This window comes from Pleuronectes platessa, chromosome 7 (assembly GCF_947347685.1).
Source record: "Pleuronectes platessa chromosome 7, fPlePla1.1, whole genome shotgun sequence".
Lineage (NCBI taxonomy): Eukaryota > Metazoa > Chordata > Actinopteri > Pleuronectiformes > Pleuronectidae > Pleuronectes > Pleuronectes platessa.
In genome coordinates, this window is record NC_070632.1 from 8,582,593 (window position 1) to 8,602,745 (window position 20,153).

Sequence of the window (20,153 nt, forward strand, 5' to 3'; positions counted from 1 at the left end):
ATACTTGGCCTCTAGAAGGTTGGTACATGTGCACAGACAAGTGATAGGAATCTGAAGCTGTTTTTCAAGACATAGCACACCTACACTTTGACAAGTGCATGTTTTATTAAAACTATTTCAGATAATTGAATGTCTACTGATGCATGTTGAAATGATTTAATTCTTTGCTTTGGCTTTTAGTGCTGTACTAGTATTAAGGTGTAAACAGAGACAGTTTCTCTGTTTGAGAAGGAAATTCTCTTTTTCTAATATTAATGGTTTATCTACATTCTTCTTATTAGTAGTTTATCTACTTGACAGTTAGTTATGTACGAGGTAGGTCTTTTAACAGCTCATTTGTTTTGAATACACAAGTATCTACCATCGCTACAACTGTGTACCCATCATCCATATTGTGTTGTGTACGACTTTGAAGGAGGTTTTCTCCTGTTAGTACAAAACTTTTGTGGCACTTGTACTGTATGCAGTGTAATTCATTTCAATTTTCACCCTGACACAGTATGCTTGTTGCACACAGAGTACCAAAGGAGATGTGTTGATAGTAACATTTAAACCAGGATGCTGTGTTCTCAACGCATACTGCCTGTGACTATGCAGTAGTATTTAATCAGCAAAGCTCATTCAGGACAACAGCTGGAGTGCAGAGGAACCCAGCAGCCAGCAGGGGGCAGCATCAAGACATCACATGGAAACCAAAAGCAGCAGCAGACTGTGATTCTTGTAAGGCGTCAGAAGATAAGGTTTTAAACTACTGGCTAAAGCATGTTAAATCATCCAATATCTAAAACATAAATCTAATTTTTAAGTAAGGCAAAGCCTAGTCGGTAAAGTGGTTGTCCTTCAATAAGGGATTTGTGGGTTCGAGTCCCAGTCTTTCCTCTCTTGATGCCGGCAATATACTTAACTCTGAATTCTGTTAACTTATAAAATTAAAAATAAATGTTAAAATAAAATTATTAAATAGAAAAAAATTACATTTTAATTAAATAGAAAAAAAAAAAAACTGCGCGCGCAATTCCTGCACAAGGAGTTCATCCGCACCCATGAGTTCGGACCCAGCTCCTGTATCCACTGGTGTCCTGGCAGCGTAGTGGCGTGGTGCTGGCTCATCCCTGTGGCGCTGGTTCAGGGGTAAATGATGCTGGTCTTCTACCTCTGGTGCGTCCCGGGGTTAGTGGATAATGGTGTGATGTATTTTTTTACATTGCATCTGTCACGTCATGATAAATCAGTCTCTTGTGCCGCCCTCTCGGCATTTTGCGCCCTAGGCAACCGCCTATGTCGCCTGTACCAGGAGCCGCCCCTGACACACTGTCTCTTTTAGAGTCACGTTTTTCGGGATCACTCGGCCTTTTCCGTGTCCGTCCAGCCGGCGGTGTCACTCAACCACGGGGGAGACTTCAGATCACTACACACACCTCACTCTGCACCAGGGTAGGTCTGAAACCACTGTCCATTCACCCAGTGGGACCCAGTAAGGAACTGGGGGATTTTAAACTCGGTGTAAATGCTCCACGCTGCGTGTTTTCTGCACAGAAGCCGAACGAGCGTTTAGTTAGTGGACGGTCGCTAAATTTAGCTGTTCCCGAGGAGGGGCTACGCTAACGTGCTACATCGATGCGACTAGCTAGCGTCGTTTGTTCAGTGAAAGCGGGGCTTCAGGTCAGTGCCACTTTCCCGTGAGTTCATATGGACGTCGTGTGGACAAGTGGGCTCAGACTCAACGCAAATGTCACACAGGACACGACGTATTTAATCTGTTTGATGGCGAGTTCTCCCTTTGTTTACAAATGTAGCATTAGCACCTTCTGCAGGTTAGCTAGCTTGTGTCAGGCACCGCTGTCCTGTCCGTCGGAAAGGAAAAGTAGCTTATAATGTTGTGCTTTGTACTTTATTAACTACCCACAAGCTTTGCAGTGTCGCCCGTAGTTGGTAGGAAAGTGATAATTTGTCTGATCACTGTGGATTTAAGCAGAACCCCCATAGATTAAGATTACATGCCTGCTAATCACCTTTCCCCTTATCTGTCCCCTCCTCTGTCCTTTAAGCTTCAAAACTACCATTACATTCTTACTCAGACATTATCCCCCAAGGTTGCACATAAGAGACAAAGCCTTTTAAACACTATCTGCAAATCTGTTGTTACTATCGCAGGGACAATTTCAGAGAACAGCTGCCCAGGGATTTGTTGTGCAGGACTTCCGATGATCAACCATGGATGAGGACGACAGCCAAGATGAGTTGATCAATCAAAACGCGTCCAGCAGCAAAGGGAGACGTGCTGCATTGTGGGCCATCTCAGGTAGCTTGTGTCATATGTTCGTGTTTGTTTCAGACAAAACATTGGCGGATGACTGTTTTCACCAAACTGCATAAAATACGTGACCTCTGTATTGCAATACCTCCCCCCCTTTCCCCAGATGACTCAGATGAAGATGAGTCCGAAGAAGGAGAATCTGACAGTGGTGATGAGGAGAATCACCCTGATGGAGAGGAGGATGATGAGGAGGAGGAGGAAGACGAAGAAGAAGGGAATGAAGAGGAGGGAGGTGAGATGGCTGTAATCAACATAGACATGATTTGATTGTTGTATTTCTGATTTAAGAAGACCTTAAATGCTGTTCTGTCATACACATCCAATGTTATGGCATCTTATCTCCATATTTAACATAACCAGAGTTTCATATAATTATGTAAAGTAATTTATTAAACATCTTTCTGCGGATTATTAGTCAGGTAAAAAGGTGTACTCTTAATTTGAGGGCTGCTCACTTTTTGCTGTCTGTTATTTAACAATCGGTGATTTTCCTGTATATCTGAATGTGGACAGGTCTGACTTCTGCAATATGCCACACACTTAAAACGTTACCATTTGCCCACCACTTTGTGTTATGCAGCAATATTGTCTTTAGATAATGTCCATATTGTGGATTGTTTTGAGATTTCTATCCACTTTTGTCAGATGAAGAAGACGAAGATATTAAGGCAGAGGATGGCGCTTTAGGAGGGACCTGTGGTGACCTGGCAGAGACGAGCTCAGATGAGGACGCAGATAAATGTCCCATCTGCCTTAACTCGTTCAGCAGCCAACCTGTGGCGACACCAGAGAGCTGTGAGCATTACTTCTGCCTGGACTGCATCCTTGAATGGACCAAGGTGGGTGTGACTTCATGTTGCTGTTACACACTAGTTGATATCCTTACATTATCATCCATGGCAGAGGAAGCAGAGGAACTCATTGGTTGTGTTTTTGTTTCCCACTATTAAGAACGCAAACTCCTGTCCTGTTGACCGTCTCACCTTCAATAACATATACCTCAGAAAATGCTTTGGAGGCAAAGTGAAGAAAATTGTAAGTTTCTCTGGAATTATTTTTAACCCCCGTTAACTCTATATACATTCATATTATGTCAACCAATTGCCTACATGGGTTTTAAGTGATGGCTGTTTTCCTTTAGATCACAGTGCAAAAGCCTGTGAAGGAAGGTGTAGAAGAAACGGTGGATGTGGACCTGGAGCAGACCAATTGTGAGGTGTGTGGGGGCAGTGACCGCGAGGACCGCCTATTGCTCTGCGATGGTTGCGATGCTGGGTGAGATTAATTAATTGATTTAATATTGTCGTAAAGAAGAATATCCTAGTATCAACACAACAGTCAGTTTAACCCTGTTTTAGATCCTTAACAACCCGATGTTCTTCTGGTGGACACATTTTAAGACTTTTTCTTATCACAGGTATCACATGGAGTGTCTCACACCACCTCTGGCCTCTGTTCCTGTAGAAGAATGGTTCTGTCCTGAATGTGAAGCCAACAATCGTCACACAAGTAAATCTCCAAGTTATTTACTTTCTTATGTTCATACTTGGACAAACAATACTTTGCACTTGGGCAACATATTGTCCTTCACAGACTTTATATGGTTAACTCCCATAAAAATATACTTACACATATCAAAACAAAGCCAAAAGACAATGAATCTTTCTAAGAGCTTCATATTAACCTGTCGTTGACCTTTTCATTATATTTAAAGTGACACTATCATAAGCATCCTTTCAAAATCTTCTGATTCAGGGGATTCAGTTGTGGAAGTTAGTGATACAGAAAGCCTGCCCTCTACCGCCCATCCTGCCACCAGCCGCCACCAGCCCCGCGCCGCAGGTCCCACCAGAGCGATCGCCAGAACCCAGCAGAGCGAGAGGGTTCGAGCCAGTGTCAACCGATATCGCATCACACAGGCACGCACGTCGCAGGTTTGGCATGAGGCGTGATGCTTCCGTCTTGGCTTATTTACATAACCTACTACCACAGCAAATGCAAAAGATGGTATTTCGCTGAAATGTTTTGATTCTCAAGAGTTTGTTGTGTAGATTAACTGACATGAGTCATTGTAATGACATATAATGGCATGTGCTTTTACAGTTTTATTTGACTGGTGTTTGAAATGCTTGCATCAAGGAATAGTGTGTGTGTGTGTGTGTGTTAAGCAGTTTATTCAGCAGTGAACCAGTGAAGTAATGCAACATTTTGTCTTACCAGTTGGCTCCCACATATCTTATTCAGTCCACATGGCTGGATGACACGATAAATGCTGTGGTGGCTGGGCTCAACACGGCTGTGTATATACGGGACCTTACACCTCGTGCTCCACCAACACACAGACGCAGGACTGGTAAGTGAGCGCACATGAAAAAAACACACAACAAAGTCAGAAGTAGGGTTAAATTAAACCGAGTCGTTGTGTTCTTGTCATTTGATGAACAGTAAAGCGTAGAAAGGTCGGCAGCAAGAGGACGTCTTCTGCGAAGGGTAAAGGTGCAACTACAGGATTCAGGAGGAAAAAAAGGAGAGGGAGGAGATCAAGAAAAGTGAGTGTGTCAACATCAGTCTTGACTTTTAAATTGTGTTTGTCAACACAGTTTGATGGTAAATTCCATGTCCGTATTTCTCAACTAGACGGGGAAAAAGACGCCCACTTCCCGAAGCCGTATTGCCAATAATCTTGGAATTGTAAAGACCAAGAAGGGCACTGCGGTTCCTACAGTCTACCAGCCCTCAGAGCACACACTAAGCAATATGCGTGCTGACATAGGTGCTGCATCCCTCTCCATCTATGGAGATCCATTTGGCCTGGATCCATTCACAGAACGGTAAGAGGACTTGCTCAGATTTGTGGCCTGAATATCATGTTTCAGACTTTTATTTTTAAATACTACATTTTTGATGTTTTTCCCCCGTAATCAAACTAAATTAAGACCAGTTTACACATTTAAAGTTAGCTTTATTTTAATCATTAATTATCATCATCTATTACTGTGAAAATGTGGATAACGCTAATGTCTTAAAGGGTTTTTTATCTAACCAGGTATATTTTGACTTATGATTTTCTTTAACCAGTGTGGAAGAGGAGCAGCAGCAGCAGCACGCCCAGGTTTCATCACTTCTGGAGGCCAAGAGACGAGGAATCTCTCGTTCTGCTCTTCGCTCTCACCAGCCTGTAGCTCGACCAATCAGTGCAAGCCTTTCCAGGTAACATCACCTCTATACCATGACGTAAAGACAAGCTCTTTTTTTCAAAGCACAGTGTTATTGATAACCTTGATGATGACTCTGTTCAGTTCAAGTTGAAATTATGACATTGAGCACAATATCGGGACCTTGAAACTGATGCAGCTAAATGCAATTTTATCATCCTTAATTTTATGATTTACACCTGTGCTTTTTATATGAGCTGTGAAAAGGGTCAAGAAAAAAGAAAAGAGCAGTTGATAAAACAAATATGGTACCATACTACTTTTTCCTTAGTCAAAAATAATACGACATCATCTGCTACTAAGAATGAAAACAAAGTAGCAAATTCCAAGTCATACTCCGGGTCTTCCTGATCAAAATGGTATCTAGCTTGATCAATACTTTGAAAATCTAATTGAAGGTTTGCTATGCTACACCAGGAGAGGTGTGGATGTCCCCCAATCAGGGGGTGTCGTGGAGGCGGCTCCCGTGCCTGACCTGCTTGGCAGTATACTTACAGGACAGAGCATGCTCATGCTGGACAGCGCTGACGTTGTGATTCGTCGAGATGGTTCCCTTAAAGCTACCAAGCCGGGTAAGTCTTTGTTGCACATTTTTAAAAGCCGTGTAATAGGTGAGAAATGCTTGTCCTGTAGCTGTGTGACTATTTATAAAGCTAGTCACAATAAATCCTGCTGTTCAAACGTTTTTAGATTAACATAAACATGAATTTTTACAAATATAAATGTACATCCAGTTGGTGAATAGCAAACTTGAGATTATTTAATAGTCCAAGAGTGCTTTTGTTCCCCCACATTGGCAGCGACTTATTCAGCTGATTGTGACTGACTGGGCGGTTTGTCATCTGTAATTCCACTTCTCTGGTTTTCGATCTGAAAAGTATTGTGAGCACTTAATTGTAAATTGGGCCTTTTGTATGTTTGTAATCTAATGTACGTTTTGTGTTTCCAGTTATGCCATCCACAGTACAGCCAGGTAGCAGCAGTAGCAGCAGCTCAGGAGATGCGACCATCAACCCCGGGATGTCGCCGATCCAGGGAGACAGTTCTCCGTCTCCCCACTTTAACGGACACCTACCAGGATCCTCCCACAGCTCTATAAACAGACCTTTGTCCACGAGCTCTGTTCGCTCACCCCTGTGTACGCCTCACTCAGCCATCCACACCCAACCACCTCCCTATTCTGATTTGCCACCTAGAGGTCATCCAGGTTTGCAGCCACCTCGTCCAAACAGACACGCCCCCTCTTCTGGCCACCGGGGAACCAATGATGTTAGAGCCTCCAGGGAAACCTCCTCCTCGTCCAGCCACACTGCACCAGGCTCAAACTTCAAGGGAACGACGGGAGAGTCCCAACCTAAAAAAGCAGCTGCAAAGCCAGCGTGGGTCGATGTAGCGGTGCTTCCTCGGATACCAAAAATAAAAAGGGAGAGTAGTGGTGAGACAAATGATGGCAGTAGTCAAGGCGGGGGTAATAGAATCAGCAATACTAATGGGAGTAGCAGCAGTAATGGTTACGGCATGCCTGAAACAGGCATGAACAGCCTCGCTGGGGACCAGAGCAGGCAGCAAAGTGTAGACCAGCAGAAAGGCAGGGTTGATGGTCAAGGCCAGAGGCACAGGTCTGACAGAGCGGGGTCATCAACAGCCTTCTCCAACTCATTTTCCTCCTCTTCCTCCTCCACTGGTTTGCCCGCCAGCCAGTCACGAAATCCTTCAGCTTCCTCATCTTCATCATCAGTGAGCTTCCGCATTAGTGGGAACTCCTGGCAATCGAGGCGGCTAAGCGTTACATCACCCTCTACTAGTGGAGGCAGCATGAAAGAACACCGGAGAGAAAAGGAAGATGAAACCAAGAGGAGACAGTTGCGCAGGGATAAGCAGATGCTACTTGCATCGCATACGCTGGTTAACGATGAACAAGACAGTACTAATATCTATGATCCCTTTAATCCCACTCTGTCAGACTCAGGCAGCTCAGACAGTGAAGCTGAGAGCTCAAGGCAGGATAAGAGCTCCCTACATGCCACACATGAGTTCAAGTTTCCCAGTTTAAGAAGAAAGGAGGATGTAATGCCAAATAAGCAGTACCGGGCTCGTGTGAAAACTGAGGAAGAGGAGACTGAGGTCTCACAGGAGGAGCTGAGGAGAGATGATGCTCGGGAAACCATATCACAGGAGGCCGGATGCTCACAGGACTACGTCAAGGCGGAAAAAGAATCAAGATTAGTGGACATTAAGATTGAGAAACAAACATCATTACTTGACACTTTAGTTAAGAGAGAGCCAGGGCTAGATGATGTAGGGGAAGCAGAAAGGAGTCAAAGTGTAACAATGGATTTAAATTCACACACAGCTGACATCCCAGTACCTGCTCATCGTAGCTTCGATCTTTTAAAGACTGAGAAAGTGACTGTGAAAGAGGAGAGTGTTGAGAGTGAAGGATCTCGACGTGGTGCTTTTCCTAACTGTAGGAAGGATTCATCAGCATCCAGCTCGGCTCCTACCAAGAAGAAACGCACAGAATCCACATCTTGTTCCAAGTCCCCATCAAGAGATCTGGGCCATAAGAGGAAAACTTCCAAAGCTCCAAAAGAGTCTCAGTCTAGCAGCTCAGAGACGGACAAAGGCAGGAGAGGAGACCATCATGCCTCTGGCCAGGGAGGCAGGCAGAAAGAAAAGGAGAAGGATATAGAAAGGAGTTCGAGGAGGTCAAGGTCCAGAGAGAGAAGGAGAGCACGCTCAACCTCACATAGCTCTCAGTCCAACTCCCCTGATAAGAGCAGCAGAAAGAAACGGCGATCCCGGTCGCATTCCAAAGACAGGAAGAGATCCAGGTAAATATGTCCAATACTTATTTTGAGCATATATTTAACATTAAGGCCTTTGTTGACCAATTTGTTTAGTCAACTACAGATTTTATCTGTAAATGTGGATTTATTCTTTTAATTTTTTACCAGGTCTGTTTCCAGCTCGAGTAGCAGAGAGCGTTCAAAGAGGAAGAAGCAAAAGAGCAAGGGAAAAAGTGTGGATAGAGAAGGAGACCACAAGAGAGGACACATGTCAAAGGACAAGAGACCCGGTCGGTCCCGGTCCAAGTCGCGTTCCAGATCTAGATCCTTATCAAGATTGAAGGACGATAGACGGGGCTTGTCTCGTTCTAAATCACGCTCAAAATCACGATCAAGATCCAGGGAAAGGAGGAAAGATCCCACAAGACAGCAAAGACCATCCCAATCCTCCAGAGACAAAGTGGGGTCACGATCCAAAGACAAAAGGAGACCCAGGTCTAGATCGAGCTCAAAAGAGAGGATGACAGACGAAGGATCGAGCTCAAAAGAGAGGAAGAAAGAAGAAGGTTCATCATCCAAGAGTTCAAAGAAGAACTCAGGGTCCTCTGTTTCATCCTCCAAAGAGAAGAAGCAGATACAAGTCAAGAAAAAAGAGAAGGATGTCATTCAAAACTCGCTCAAAGAGGAGAAAAAAACAAAAAGGAGTAAAAAGGAGTTCCCCTCCTCGATTTCAACATCTAAAGTTAAAAAGGAAGTCAAAGACCTCAGGGCAGACAACGAAGCCCCAACCGCGGAAATGACAAAAGAGGTGATGGTTGTGAAAGAAATTAAGAAAGAAAAACGATCTCTATCTCTTGATATGTTTGAAGATGCTCCTCTCGCCAAATCAATTAAGACAGAAAAAATCGACTCTTGGTCTTTGTCAGAAACCAAAGACATAAAAAAGGAAGGGATGGAAGAAGACCTCAGCCAGACTCAGATGTGTGGAATTAAGACTGAGACTAGTGAAATCACAATTAAATCGGAGCCAAGTTCCCCTGAAGGGTGTCACCTCGCCTCATTTTCTACATTGAAATCACCTGTCACAGAAGACACTCACAAGGATGCAGCCTCTCCTGAGTTAATGACCTCAGAGGAACAACCAAACGCTGCAGGGCCCACTCTCTCTGTGAAGCAGGAAGCTCTGCAACCCTCTGACTCTGATGACGACTTCAATGTCGACGTGATGCTTGACAACCTGGACTATGTGAAGTCCGAGCGCACAGAGGGAGGCGACGGCGTTGTCAAACAGGAGAAGGAAGACGAGGAGGGGAAGAAAGAGGGGGAGCAGGTATCGGCTGCTATTGTTGGAGCCAAATCGAAGGCTCCAGTGAAGAGGGTCACCTGGAACATACAGGAACCCGAGGGGCCCCAACCAGAGAAATCTGCAAGCAGTAAGTGTTGCTGCTGGATTCCCCCCCCCCCCCCCCCCCACATCACCTCTGATCAGCTGTTCACATTGGATCAGTAGATTAAGCTCATACAAGATATCAAGCATTTTAATGTCCAACAAGTAGCGGTTTTCTATCTGGTTCCCAGAATCCAGCCAAATGTTTTTTTTTATTCTTTCTTTCACAGAGTTGGCTCTTTATAAATTGAAGCTGAAGCAGGAAGGAGCTCGCAGACCGTCCTCCACGGTCCAGAAGTCCAGTCAGGTAAGACTGATCCATGTGTCCCTGCAGTTGTATTTCAAGTTGTTTTCTTGAAATACTCCAAGAAAGCGTGTAATGTGAATAATGACCAGATGGTGGCAGTGGTTGTCTAGGAGTACTGTGTATTGTCTATCCAAAGTCACATTGTTGAAACTGATACTGAAGCATTTCAGGTTAAACGAAAGTGAAAGCCTCACTGTGGACTTCCTCTCAGATTACATTGAATCACTCTTTTCCACAAGAAGTCTTCAATACAACATCTACAAATGTAATACGCCTGTATAAGATGTATACAGTTAGTAATTTGTTATTTGTGTATGTTATGTATGTCTGACACACATTTTTGTGTCATATTCTTTTATGTATATGACTAACTGAATATAGTATGATGGTTGTATGCAGTTGAAATATTAAAAGTCTGACCACAGGCTCGGTCCATTTTAATCTTCATCATCTTGGCTGTTATGGTACCTGCGGTTGGGGACTGGGCAAGGTTGAATCTATCAGAGTCTTCAAATCAATTCATGTGACAAACAAACTATTGCTTTTAGAGCTTGTTTCTCTAAAAGCAATTGATGTGCTCTATCGTACCTAAATGCCTAAAGAAACACATATGACATCACACTTAATAGCTGCATGATGATTGGTTGATTCACTGAGTGAACAGCAACTTTTTTCCTGACCTTTAAATGATTTTGTTAAATTTCCAAGTAAGCCAATTTTTTCAGTTCTGCTTATTACAGGATTTGATATTTTGTGTCTGGTGCATATAAACTTAATATATTTGAGTTTTGGACTGATAAAACAAACCATCTGGACTTAACTTAACAAAGTCATTGAGTGAGAGATACATTTTCAGTTTAATTTCTGATGAAAATAATTGTTAGTTGTGTCCATAAGGTAATCTTCCTTATTATCTCTTTTGACTTTTAAAGGACGTCACTGGTGAGTCCTCCAAGAAAGGTGCAGGTGCTCGGCTCGGTACTTCCTCTAGATCTGGTGGCCTAAATCCAGAGGGACTATCCGTGACTGGACAAGAGGACGAAGAGGAAGGAGACGTGTCGAGGAAAGATAAGGTGAATATGCATTATAAATGATTTACTTTTTAACTGAATGTTTGTAATAATAATGATTTTAAAACTCGCGTTAAGAAGTGCTTCCTCCCCAAAATCAATCCTCTCTGTTGAAAATAATGTTGTGTCCCTCCTTATGTTTTATTCATCCCAACAGTATTTGAAAAAGTTGCACATGCAGGAGAGAGCTATCGAGGAGGTGAAGCTCGCTATCAAACCTTTCTACCAGAACAGAGACATCAACAAGGATGAGTACAAAGACATTGTACGCAAAGCAGTCCAGAAGGTGGGTGACACATTTTGTCAACATACCGAAGGGTTGTGACTCATCAACGGCTTAAAGCACTGATACCTATTTTGTTAATAAACCAGACAGACTATTAAAGCAGGTTATCAGATGACTAAGATAATTGTGTCTCATCACTTGTTCACTGTGTTCCTGGTCCTCAGGTGTGCCACAGCAAGAGCGGTGAGATCAACCCAGTAAAGGTGGGCAATCTGGTGAAGGCGTACGTGGACAAATACAAACATGCTAGGAAACATAGGAAAGGAGAGGACTCAGGGCAGGAGCCACAAATCTCCGACAGCCCCTGAGGAGTCGTGGACTACAGGCAAGAGCAGCTGCACCCGCCACAAACACACAATCATGTTGTTCTACATTTAGTGATAACGGGTTGACTTCAGAGTCCCTCACAGCTTCAAGATGAACAGTGAAATCTCGAACTCTGACTCAAACCACCCATGGGTCTCCTCCTCTTGGACTGTCACTGCCATGAGCTAGACAGTTTGGGTCTGGCAGCTCAGAAAGTTAATGGGAGACTCTGGGGTTGTGCCTTAAAGAGGCAAATCACACAGGACCCTCTCATGGACTGATCAATCAGGTTGCATATCACTGGAAGGGTGCAGTTTGGACGTTGAGGTTTTTATGGTGACAGCAGGGGTATTCATCTTTTTATTTTGTTTGTTAAGAAATGACTTCAAAGTATGCAGTGAATGCATATTTCAAGGTTTTTGTCACATCAAGGAGAGACACTTATGCAATTTTTGTAGAAAATTTCAGTAGAGAAATGACACACTTTTAGATTTGGTTGTAAATAATATAGATTTGATATATCCTTGTATGTTCCTTACATCTGTGTTGCCTGCTCCGAATGACTAGACATAAATGGTTCTAGTTTCTAGATCTGATTGTGGTTTTTTTGTGTTTTATGTATTTTAAAGCCTCTGTTTCCCTGTCTTCCACTTCTCAAATATCCTTGTTGATGTAGTCTGTGCACTACAGGGGAATTCTTTCTCAGTGGTTTGAAATGAACAATGAAGTCACTCTTCTAAAAAAATAAATAAAAAAACCCTACTTGATTTCTTACGCTCTGAAAAACTGAATGACCTCGTTTTCAACCCCTTGACTAAAATGTTGAGAATTTGGGATTCTTTGATTTCTTTTGTGCCTATTGAGTTAAAGTAGTATAACAAAAATTGTACCATTTCCCTGAATAGGTGACATTTTATTTGTTTTTGGGCATTCTGTTTTAAATGAATGCTAAGTAATGTAGGTTTAACTTTAAAGTAAAAAAAGGATTATAATACAGACTATATGCCTAAAAAATGTCAATGTTTAGATTTCGTCCAACCGGTAGCTCTGATCTCCACCAACATTTTAACAACAATACATTTCTTTGTTTCTTTTTATATATAAAGTTTATTAATACATATGAAGCTAATTTATGGGCATAGTTTTGTGAAATTTGTGAGATCCATTTATTGTCTGTATATAAAAGATCATGGAACAACTTATAAACCAGAGAATTTTTCATTGTGGGTATGATAGAATAAAAAAAAGAAAAGGCCTTTAGTTGACAAATTTAACAAATACTTTCAGTGTTAACCATAAAGTGTTCAATGCAGCCACATGAATGAATGCTTTGTTAGTGTGTCTTCAGATATATGTAGCTGCTCTGCATTGCTTCCTTTAACAAAACTACTTTGTGTCTGTTCATCATTCTGTTGTCCACACTACTTAGTTTGATTACTGTAAAGACTTGTAGGGAGGGCGGTTGGACTTTGGCTGCCAGGGACAAATCTAAAGAAACAGGTGCTCATGTTTATCTGAATGTATATTTGTTTTGTTTCTGCATTTACTTGATCAAACACGGCCGGTGTTTCTAAGAGGGAACACAACAATAAATCGATGATAATGAAAAGGGTTTGGTCTCAGTTTATTTCGAGTACTTACTCATATTCTGTCCTGTTGCTATATTTCAGTTTAAAAGATTTACTAATTAACATCTGAACATTATCGCTGCCCTTGCTGTTGCTACACTCACTTTTTCTCCCTGCCTGTAATCACCTGATTAGACGAGCAGAGAAACTGAGAAGTGTCTCTTCTTATTGGGTTATCGTGAACAAACCTGAAGCCACAGTGTATGACTTTTGCACTGGAAGCTTAAACATGTACTTCCAATTATTAAAGCTTAAATTTGGAGAAAAAAAAGCTTCAATCAACTGTAAGAAAACCATAGATTTGTCATATAATATATACAAACATTTGTTACAAATTTAGCTGTCAGTATTTCACCAAGAATTTTTATTTTCAGGCCCAGTCGTACTCGCCCACAGGAATTCTAAGTCGTGTGGTCAAGTGCTCAAAAATGCTAAACAAGCATTTCTTAGCCATAACATAAAGAAGTCGGTATTAATGAACTGAGATGACGTCATGAAGGGTTAAACCATTTATTTGAAATACAAAATACAAAATGACCAGCAGAGGTATAAAAAAAAAAAGTGGTTAAAGGTAGAAGTGCAAATCAATTCACCACAGACATGTAAACATATTGCAGTCGGTGGCTGTATGACACAAACAAAATACGACCTCATAAATATGTGACCAGTATTCGCAAACCTTGGAGATTAGATTTACCATCATATTGGTCCTAAGCTCTTCACTACATAGATCTGCTCAATACGAGTAATTAAATAATAATGAATCATCGAAAACTTTATTCTAAAGCCTAACTTGTTGTCTTTCACTTGAGTAACAGTCCCAGTAATGAAGGAGTCGATTTCCACTTTGTAGTGATAGAAAATATCCATTTTGTTTTTAACAGTTTGTGGCTAATCAGAACAGAAGAAGATGGAAGGCAGCAACGTGGAAATACAGCAGATCGATAATGGCAAATTCTGTGACACCAAATAATGCTTCTGTTCATTCCTGCTTCTGACGTTGCAGCACATTCAACTAGGCTTATTTCTTTAATGTCAAAGCTTTTGGTAAGAGCAGGATATCGTGCACCATTTGTGTCCCATAGCATATTGAAGAGTTCCTTGTTCGAGGCCAGTGCTGATGACGTTTCCGATCTAATGCAGGAAGCTCGGCTCCTCATCTATCGGCAGACCGAACACGGAGTTGATGAGATCGTAGAGGCTGTTGTGCGACATCTGTAGGCTGACGTTGGCGCTGTGAAGAGACGAGGCGCCCTCCATCTGGGCCATCTCGTGAAAGTGTCGACAGATCAGAGGAACCACCTATGGGGCAGAGGGAAAGACTTAGTAGCTGAAGTCAAATACTGGGTTTGAGGTGCAAAAAGGGTGAAAAGAAAAAATCGGAATGCCTTATCCTGCCACTACATCTCGAGGGAAATTTGTTCTGTAGTTTTTGCGAAATACAAATGGAACAGAACTTCCTTCAGAGGTGAAAAAACAAAACAATTCCTACCTTAACAGTGATGAGTTTCTTCTCCAAAGCTTTTCCATCAGGAAACTTCTCTCCAAAGCACATGTTGATGGTGTATTCAGGAGAGCCCCCGTTGTTCTCTTTAAACTTTTTCAGATCTGTGGCAGACAGATATTTCACAGTATAAACTTAAAGCAGATAAAAGTTCTAATACTAGTAACGAGTCCTATACCTTTAATTCACATTGAAGATGAACAGGAGATCCACACCTACCATTCACATACTTCTCGAAGCTGAGGAGCTCGACCCTCGTGTTCTGGGGCAGCTTTTTGGGGTCTGGCAGAGCCACACTGGGATCACTGGTGCTGGCGAACACGTGGCACCTGTCCTGCCTCCAGGCGTAGATACCAGTGTCGCAGACCTCCAGCAGGAGACCCCTCTGGATGCTGTTGAGGATGCGGTTGGTGAATTCGATCTGTTGTGAACAAGGCTGTGATTAGAAAAAGTCCTTTTAACACTAAAACTATTAAAGCATCCTTGTCTCACGGACGATGAACATCTGTATGATGTATTATCTTCCCACTTATTCCACAAACTCTGTCTGTGGGTCTGTGGGTCGGCAACTGGGTGAAACCAAACCACGGGTCAAAATCAGTTAAGCGGATACTTTTTTATGGTTTTATTATTTTTATTTCACCATATCACACTGACGTAAGCCTTTATGGTTGTCCTGGGTATTGATATCCATCATATAATCCCTTCCTGTTTAGCTATTTGCCTTCAACGTAAAAGCACAATGTTCGTTTTGTTGCAGCGATGATTCATGTTGAACTGAGTTTCAGAGCTTTTATTAGTAAAAGCTGTGAGATTGAATCTGAAGATGTGTTGATTGCTTACGAGAAAAATCACAGCAGATAAGTTCTTCATCTAAACTTGAAGCTAACCAACACGTTAACAGAAATAAAGCCAAATCAGTTTAATTTTATGGAAAACTTCTACAATAAAATCTGCAGATGAACCACATAGGATAAACGCAACACATTCTAACTTCCCTCTGCAGCGTAGACTGAATGTAAAACCATGGCCTAATTCTGAGGGAGCTCCAGGGCATTACCACAGGCCTACGCAAACACATTCAAAACAGGCATGATTAGAAACAGGCCTGGCACCAGTTAGTATTAAGGATAAAAAACTGCCCCCTCAGATGATCTCATATTCACCCAACTTCCTCCGGAAAGAGTTCTGACACGGTCTTGAGAGCTGAGGGATTACGTGTTTACATGGAGACAATTCAGGGTGGTTGTAAATATGTCTCACATTATTACAACCACCCCCTGAAATCAAACGAATCAAAGTTCCTTGAGGACGAGTTATTTCCACGATGTTTACTGCCCCCCTCCCAATTACCAGGTTACAAGGGTTACAAGGGTGTATTGCACGCAGTACAATTACACATGAGCAGTATCCCATATACTTCAGATCATTCTTCCAATACACGCTAGTGATGTGAGACACAATCCTGACAACGGTTTCACACTCTTCCTCAAACCCACACGTAGCTAACCTGCATGTAAACAAGGCATGATTTCAAAAAAGAGGAAAACAGATGATGGGGTTTTTTGGGTAACACTCGATGCTCACAGTAACTTTGTTGACTCCAAAGGGCATGGTTAAGTTCTGACTGACTTCTATCTGAACATACATTTAGCCATATGTTGAACTTTTGACTGTTTAAAGTCAATATCTCACATCATCTCATGGCTGTATAAAAAAATGTGATGGTCATTATAAGTCCAAGAGACATATCAGAGCCTAAAATTCTGCTTCTTTCCAAAGCTAGATTGTCCACAGTTGACCAGCTGAACTACTGGTAAGCACCGTGTAGGACATATTGAAGGACAATGACGGGGACAGGACAGGTTAACTGCAGATAAATATACTTAATAGACATTAAACTCTTAATATGTCTTTTAAAACTGTTCTTCAGTAGCTGCTGATTCAACCATGTACCTGTTTGTGGTCGAGCAGGCCGTCAGTGGAGGGGAAGCAGAGGAGTTGGCGGTTGGGCCCGGGGGCCTCTTGCTGGTAGTGGAGCTGGAGACATGCGGTGGCCAACGTGACCTTGAGCATTTCTTTTTTCCTGTAGTGGATGGAGACCTCCAGGTCATAGATACTTGGCTGCTGAGCTGAGATGACGACTGGTGTAGGATTTACTGCAAACAACAAACAATGAAAGTTCCCTTTACAAAGTTGAGATTTTTGTATTTTCTTCCTGAACAGCATTTTGTTTGGGTGGAGGAACGTACCCTCGTAGAAAGACTGTTGATCTGGAAAAGCTTGCGGGTGGTTCTCTGCTGCAACAGTATAACCTCCGAGGACGGCTGGATCGGGCTGGACGTAGTTCTCCACCCACAGTTGTTCCTCTATGATAGACAATAAAAATCTGATTTTACTACGTTCAACCTCAATTATAAACCATTTAAAATCAGATAGGGAGGATATTATAGACTCATTAAAAGAATTTCCCTTTGCAAAAAGACACTGTACCTATTGGTTGGTTGCCCAGATCCAAGGCCGTGAAATTATTCTCCAGATTGTACTGCTTCTGCAAAACAATACAGAGAGTATTATAATGTGGCCTGCTGAACCCCTTTACAGAGAGAAGTGAAAGTGTGCTCTCAGCAGTACTGCACCTCATGTCCCAGGGGGAAGAACTCCCTGGGAGAGCTGTAGATATCTGGAGTCATGACTGAGTCCTCCTGGGAGTCTTGTTTTGGCAGGTCTGTCTGTCTGTCTGCAAGAAAACAAGGAAGTGTGCATTTTACACACAAACTCCACAAACGGTTCCACAGCGAAAGCCTCGGGTCGAACAAGCAGCCGCCCTTACGCTCGGTGTTCATGATTTGGTAGATCTTGTGGGGGTCGTCTGAGTTCTTGGAGCTGTCCTCTATCATCTTGAAGCGCACCGAGAGGTTGTTGAGGGCGCAGCGGAAGTTGGTTTTCCACCGGGCCTTGTCTTTGGGGAACTCCTGGATTTTACCACTCGCCACCGCCCACGCCTGCGAATCACAGAGATCACCCCAGTGTTAATACACTTAGGTACTTTTCTTAGCAGTATTTGAGAGCCTAAATTACTACTTCCAACATGTCTGTACTTTTCATCAAGTCTAGCCATCTAAAAGCTTAAATTACTAGTTACAAAACCGATTAGGATTTAATTTAATGACTAATGTAATAACATTTGAATGGGTGTTTAGACTAATCATTTAAAGGGCACTCCTCAATCCAACTGTGAACAAAAGGACTATATAAAAATCACTTTCACATTGAACGTTGACTTAATGGTATTTACATTCCAAACATTATTACGGTGTTGCGTCATAAAAGTTGTATCAACATTTGGAAAAACATCTCCAGTTTCAGTGAAACTTAGGGATCACTCTTCATAATGAAAAAAAATCACTGTTTGCTTTTACTTGTAATAGAGTATTTTTTTAATGTATATTTAAAGTGGAGCCCTTATATTTTGCCTCCTCTTTACTTCAGTGCAGGTGCCACTTCTTATTATTATTGCCTCTTATTCGGTTATTGCCTCTGTCTCACAAACAAGGACTCTTGACAGAAATGAAATTATGCCCTAAGTGGTATTTTTGGCACAGCATCATACTTTAAAAGTTTTCCGGGAAATAACACAGCACCAGTACAGTTGTCAACAAGGCCATTAACATGTTATCTAATCCAGATATAAAAGCTGTACTGCGGTGACAAGTTCCACAGAGGCTGTTAAACTTACCCAAAATATTTTACTGTCCTCATCCTTGCAGTCCTTTCTGGAGTTGTGCTTCCAGGGGACTCTGAACTGGTCATGGGCCACATAGCGCAGACCTGTGTACTGGCCCGTCTGCACCTGCTCTATGAGCCAGCTGGCAAACTGGGGCTTGTGGTGGCTGCGAGGGAAATTGACAGGTCAGTTCTGTTGTTGTTTTGTCTTTCTAATCACACGACTCACACAAGTAGAGCGACAGGGAGGAAATAGAAAAAGTCAGCCCACACAGTGCAGAGCTGTGTTGTGCTCTCTGACTCTTAACCACACAGACGCCTGTATTCTTAAATGTGGCACACTTTGATACACAGCAGCTTATGTTGCAGTAAACAGAGCTGAACAAAAGTACACACACAGCAGGATTAACAAGAAGGAAATGACTCACAATACGTACACGTCCCTCCCAACATGAAAACAGACACACATTGATCAGGTTTTTCTCTTTACCTTTGCATTTCTCAGGAGGTGTCACTCTGGTTTGACTCTGGTTTAAATCCAGCTGTAGATGTGGTTCCTCACTGCGCCCTGTCAGCATTTATAGAAAACACAGCCTGTGATGTCAGGGGAGGGGGGCGGGCTTCGCGTTCAGCCACACGTCACTGTGTCTGCTGAAGACGCCCCCTACCGACCAGATGTGGAGGGTAAAGCTGTGGAAATTCTTCGTCTAAGAACTGGAGGAGAGAAACTGAAACTGAGACGTTGATCAGGGTTTTCTTGCATCACCACGTCATCATCCGGTTTTCATCATCCAAGATTAATGTTTTCTCAAGTGGGTTTTTTCTGACCTGGAGCTCAGGGATTTTCTAATGGCTATTAATGACATAATTTAACAAAATATGTTCTTCTTTATTTTGGCGCCATAGACAAAGAATTGTTCCCCCCCCCCCCCCCCCCCTTTCTTTAGCAAACGATCAAATCAGCTTAAACATGACTTCCCCTTCCGGAAGCACAACTCAAGTCCTTAACCAAAGAAAATCAGCACAAATGGAGGAGGAGGTTTTACTAAAAAGAAACTTACTTGAAACGTGAATTTTGAAAAAGGTCTGAGCTCACACATTGAACACACTCTGTTCCTCTAGAGGGGAGATGAACCTGTCAGTCTCCGGGGGGTAATGTAATGTTCCTCAACGCAACTGTGCACATAGGGGTCTTTTATATCCCAAAAAAGGTGCAGGCTTAATATTTCACACAACCCATGCACCATGTAGTTAAAATGTGGACAAGCAGGTCCAGATGTACCAAACAACATGCCAGTGAAATAGCTCACTTAAATTCACGATGGCATTTAAAGATTCACACTTTCTGTGAACAGTTTCAGTTGACAGCAGACATGTGGTTGAGTAGAAATTGTCCCATCTGCTCTAACCTGACTGATCACTCCCTTTAAGAGAAACCGCACAGTTCCTGTGAACTCGAACAATAGAATCCACCAATTGCTGAGCTTTCATAAATCTGCAGCGTGTGGGACTTTTAGAGTGAGGACACTGCAGGTGTGAGCTTGTGGGCGAGAGTGCGGCGGGGTTCCCCTCCTATCAATGATTAAGACTTGAGTCTGCATCACGACAAATCCTAGGT

At 42.5% G+C, this 20,153-nt stretch overlaps 2 protein-coding genes across 2 annotated transcripts; one reads left to right on the plus strand and one right to left on the minus strand.

Annotated features, from left to right (window-relative positions):
• Positions 1-1,277: 1,277 nt before the first annotated feature.
• On the plus strand, positions 1,278-13,286 carry phrf1 (PHD and ring finger domains 1). Its single transcript, XM_053426171.1, has 19 exons — positions 1,278-1,434; positions 2,155-2,302; positions 2,421-2,549; positions 2,963-3,156; positions 3,269-3,352; positions 3,459-3,592; positions 3,735-3,826; positions 4,073-4,251; positions 4,538-4,670; positions 4,763-4,866; positions 4,955-5,148; positions 5,396-5,527; positions 5,950-6,104; positions 6,482-8,366; positions 8,490-9,754; positions 9,939-10,015; positions 10,948-11,088; positions 11,243-11,371; positions 11,536-13,286. The coding sequence occupies exons 2-19, from the start codon at positions 2,215-2,217 to the stop codon at positions 11,677-11,679; spliced, it is 5,259 nt and encodes a 1,752-aa protein (XP_053282146.1). The 5' UTR covers positions 1,278-1,434; positions 2,155-2,214; the 3' UTR covers positions 11,680-13,286.
• Positions 13,287-13,801: 515 nt separating this feature from the next.
• irf7 (interferon regulatory factor 7) lies at positions 13,802-19,181 on the minus strand. Its single transcript, XM_053426172.1, has 10 exons — positions 19,026-19,181; positions 18,549-18,702; positions 17,643-17,814; positions 17,449-17,549; positions 17,303-17,360; positions 17,062-17,178; positions 16,766-16,968; positions 15,029-15,230; positions 14,798-14,913; positions 13,802-14,607 (listed from the first exon to the last, which is right to left on the minus strand). Exons 1-10 carry the CDS (start codon positions 19,031-19,033, stop codon positions 14,440-14,442), a joined length of 1,299 nt encoding a protein of 432 aa, XP_053282147.1. The 5' UTR covers positions 19,034-19,181; the 3' UTR covers positions 13,802-14,439.
• Positions 19,182-20,153: the final 972 nt, after the last annotated feature.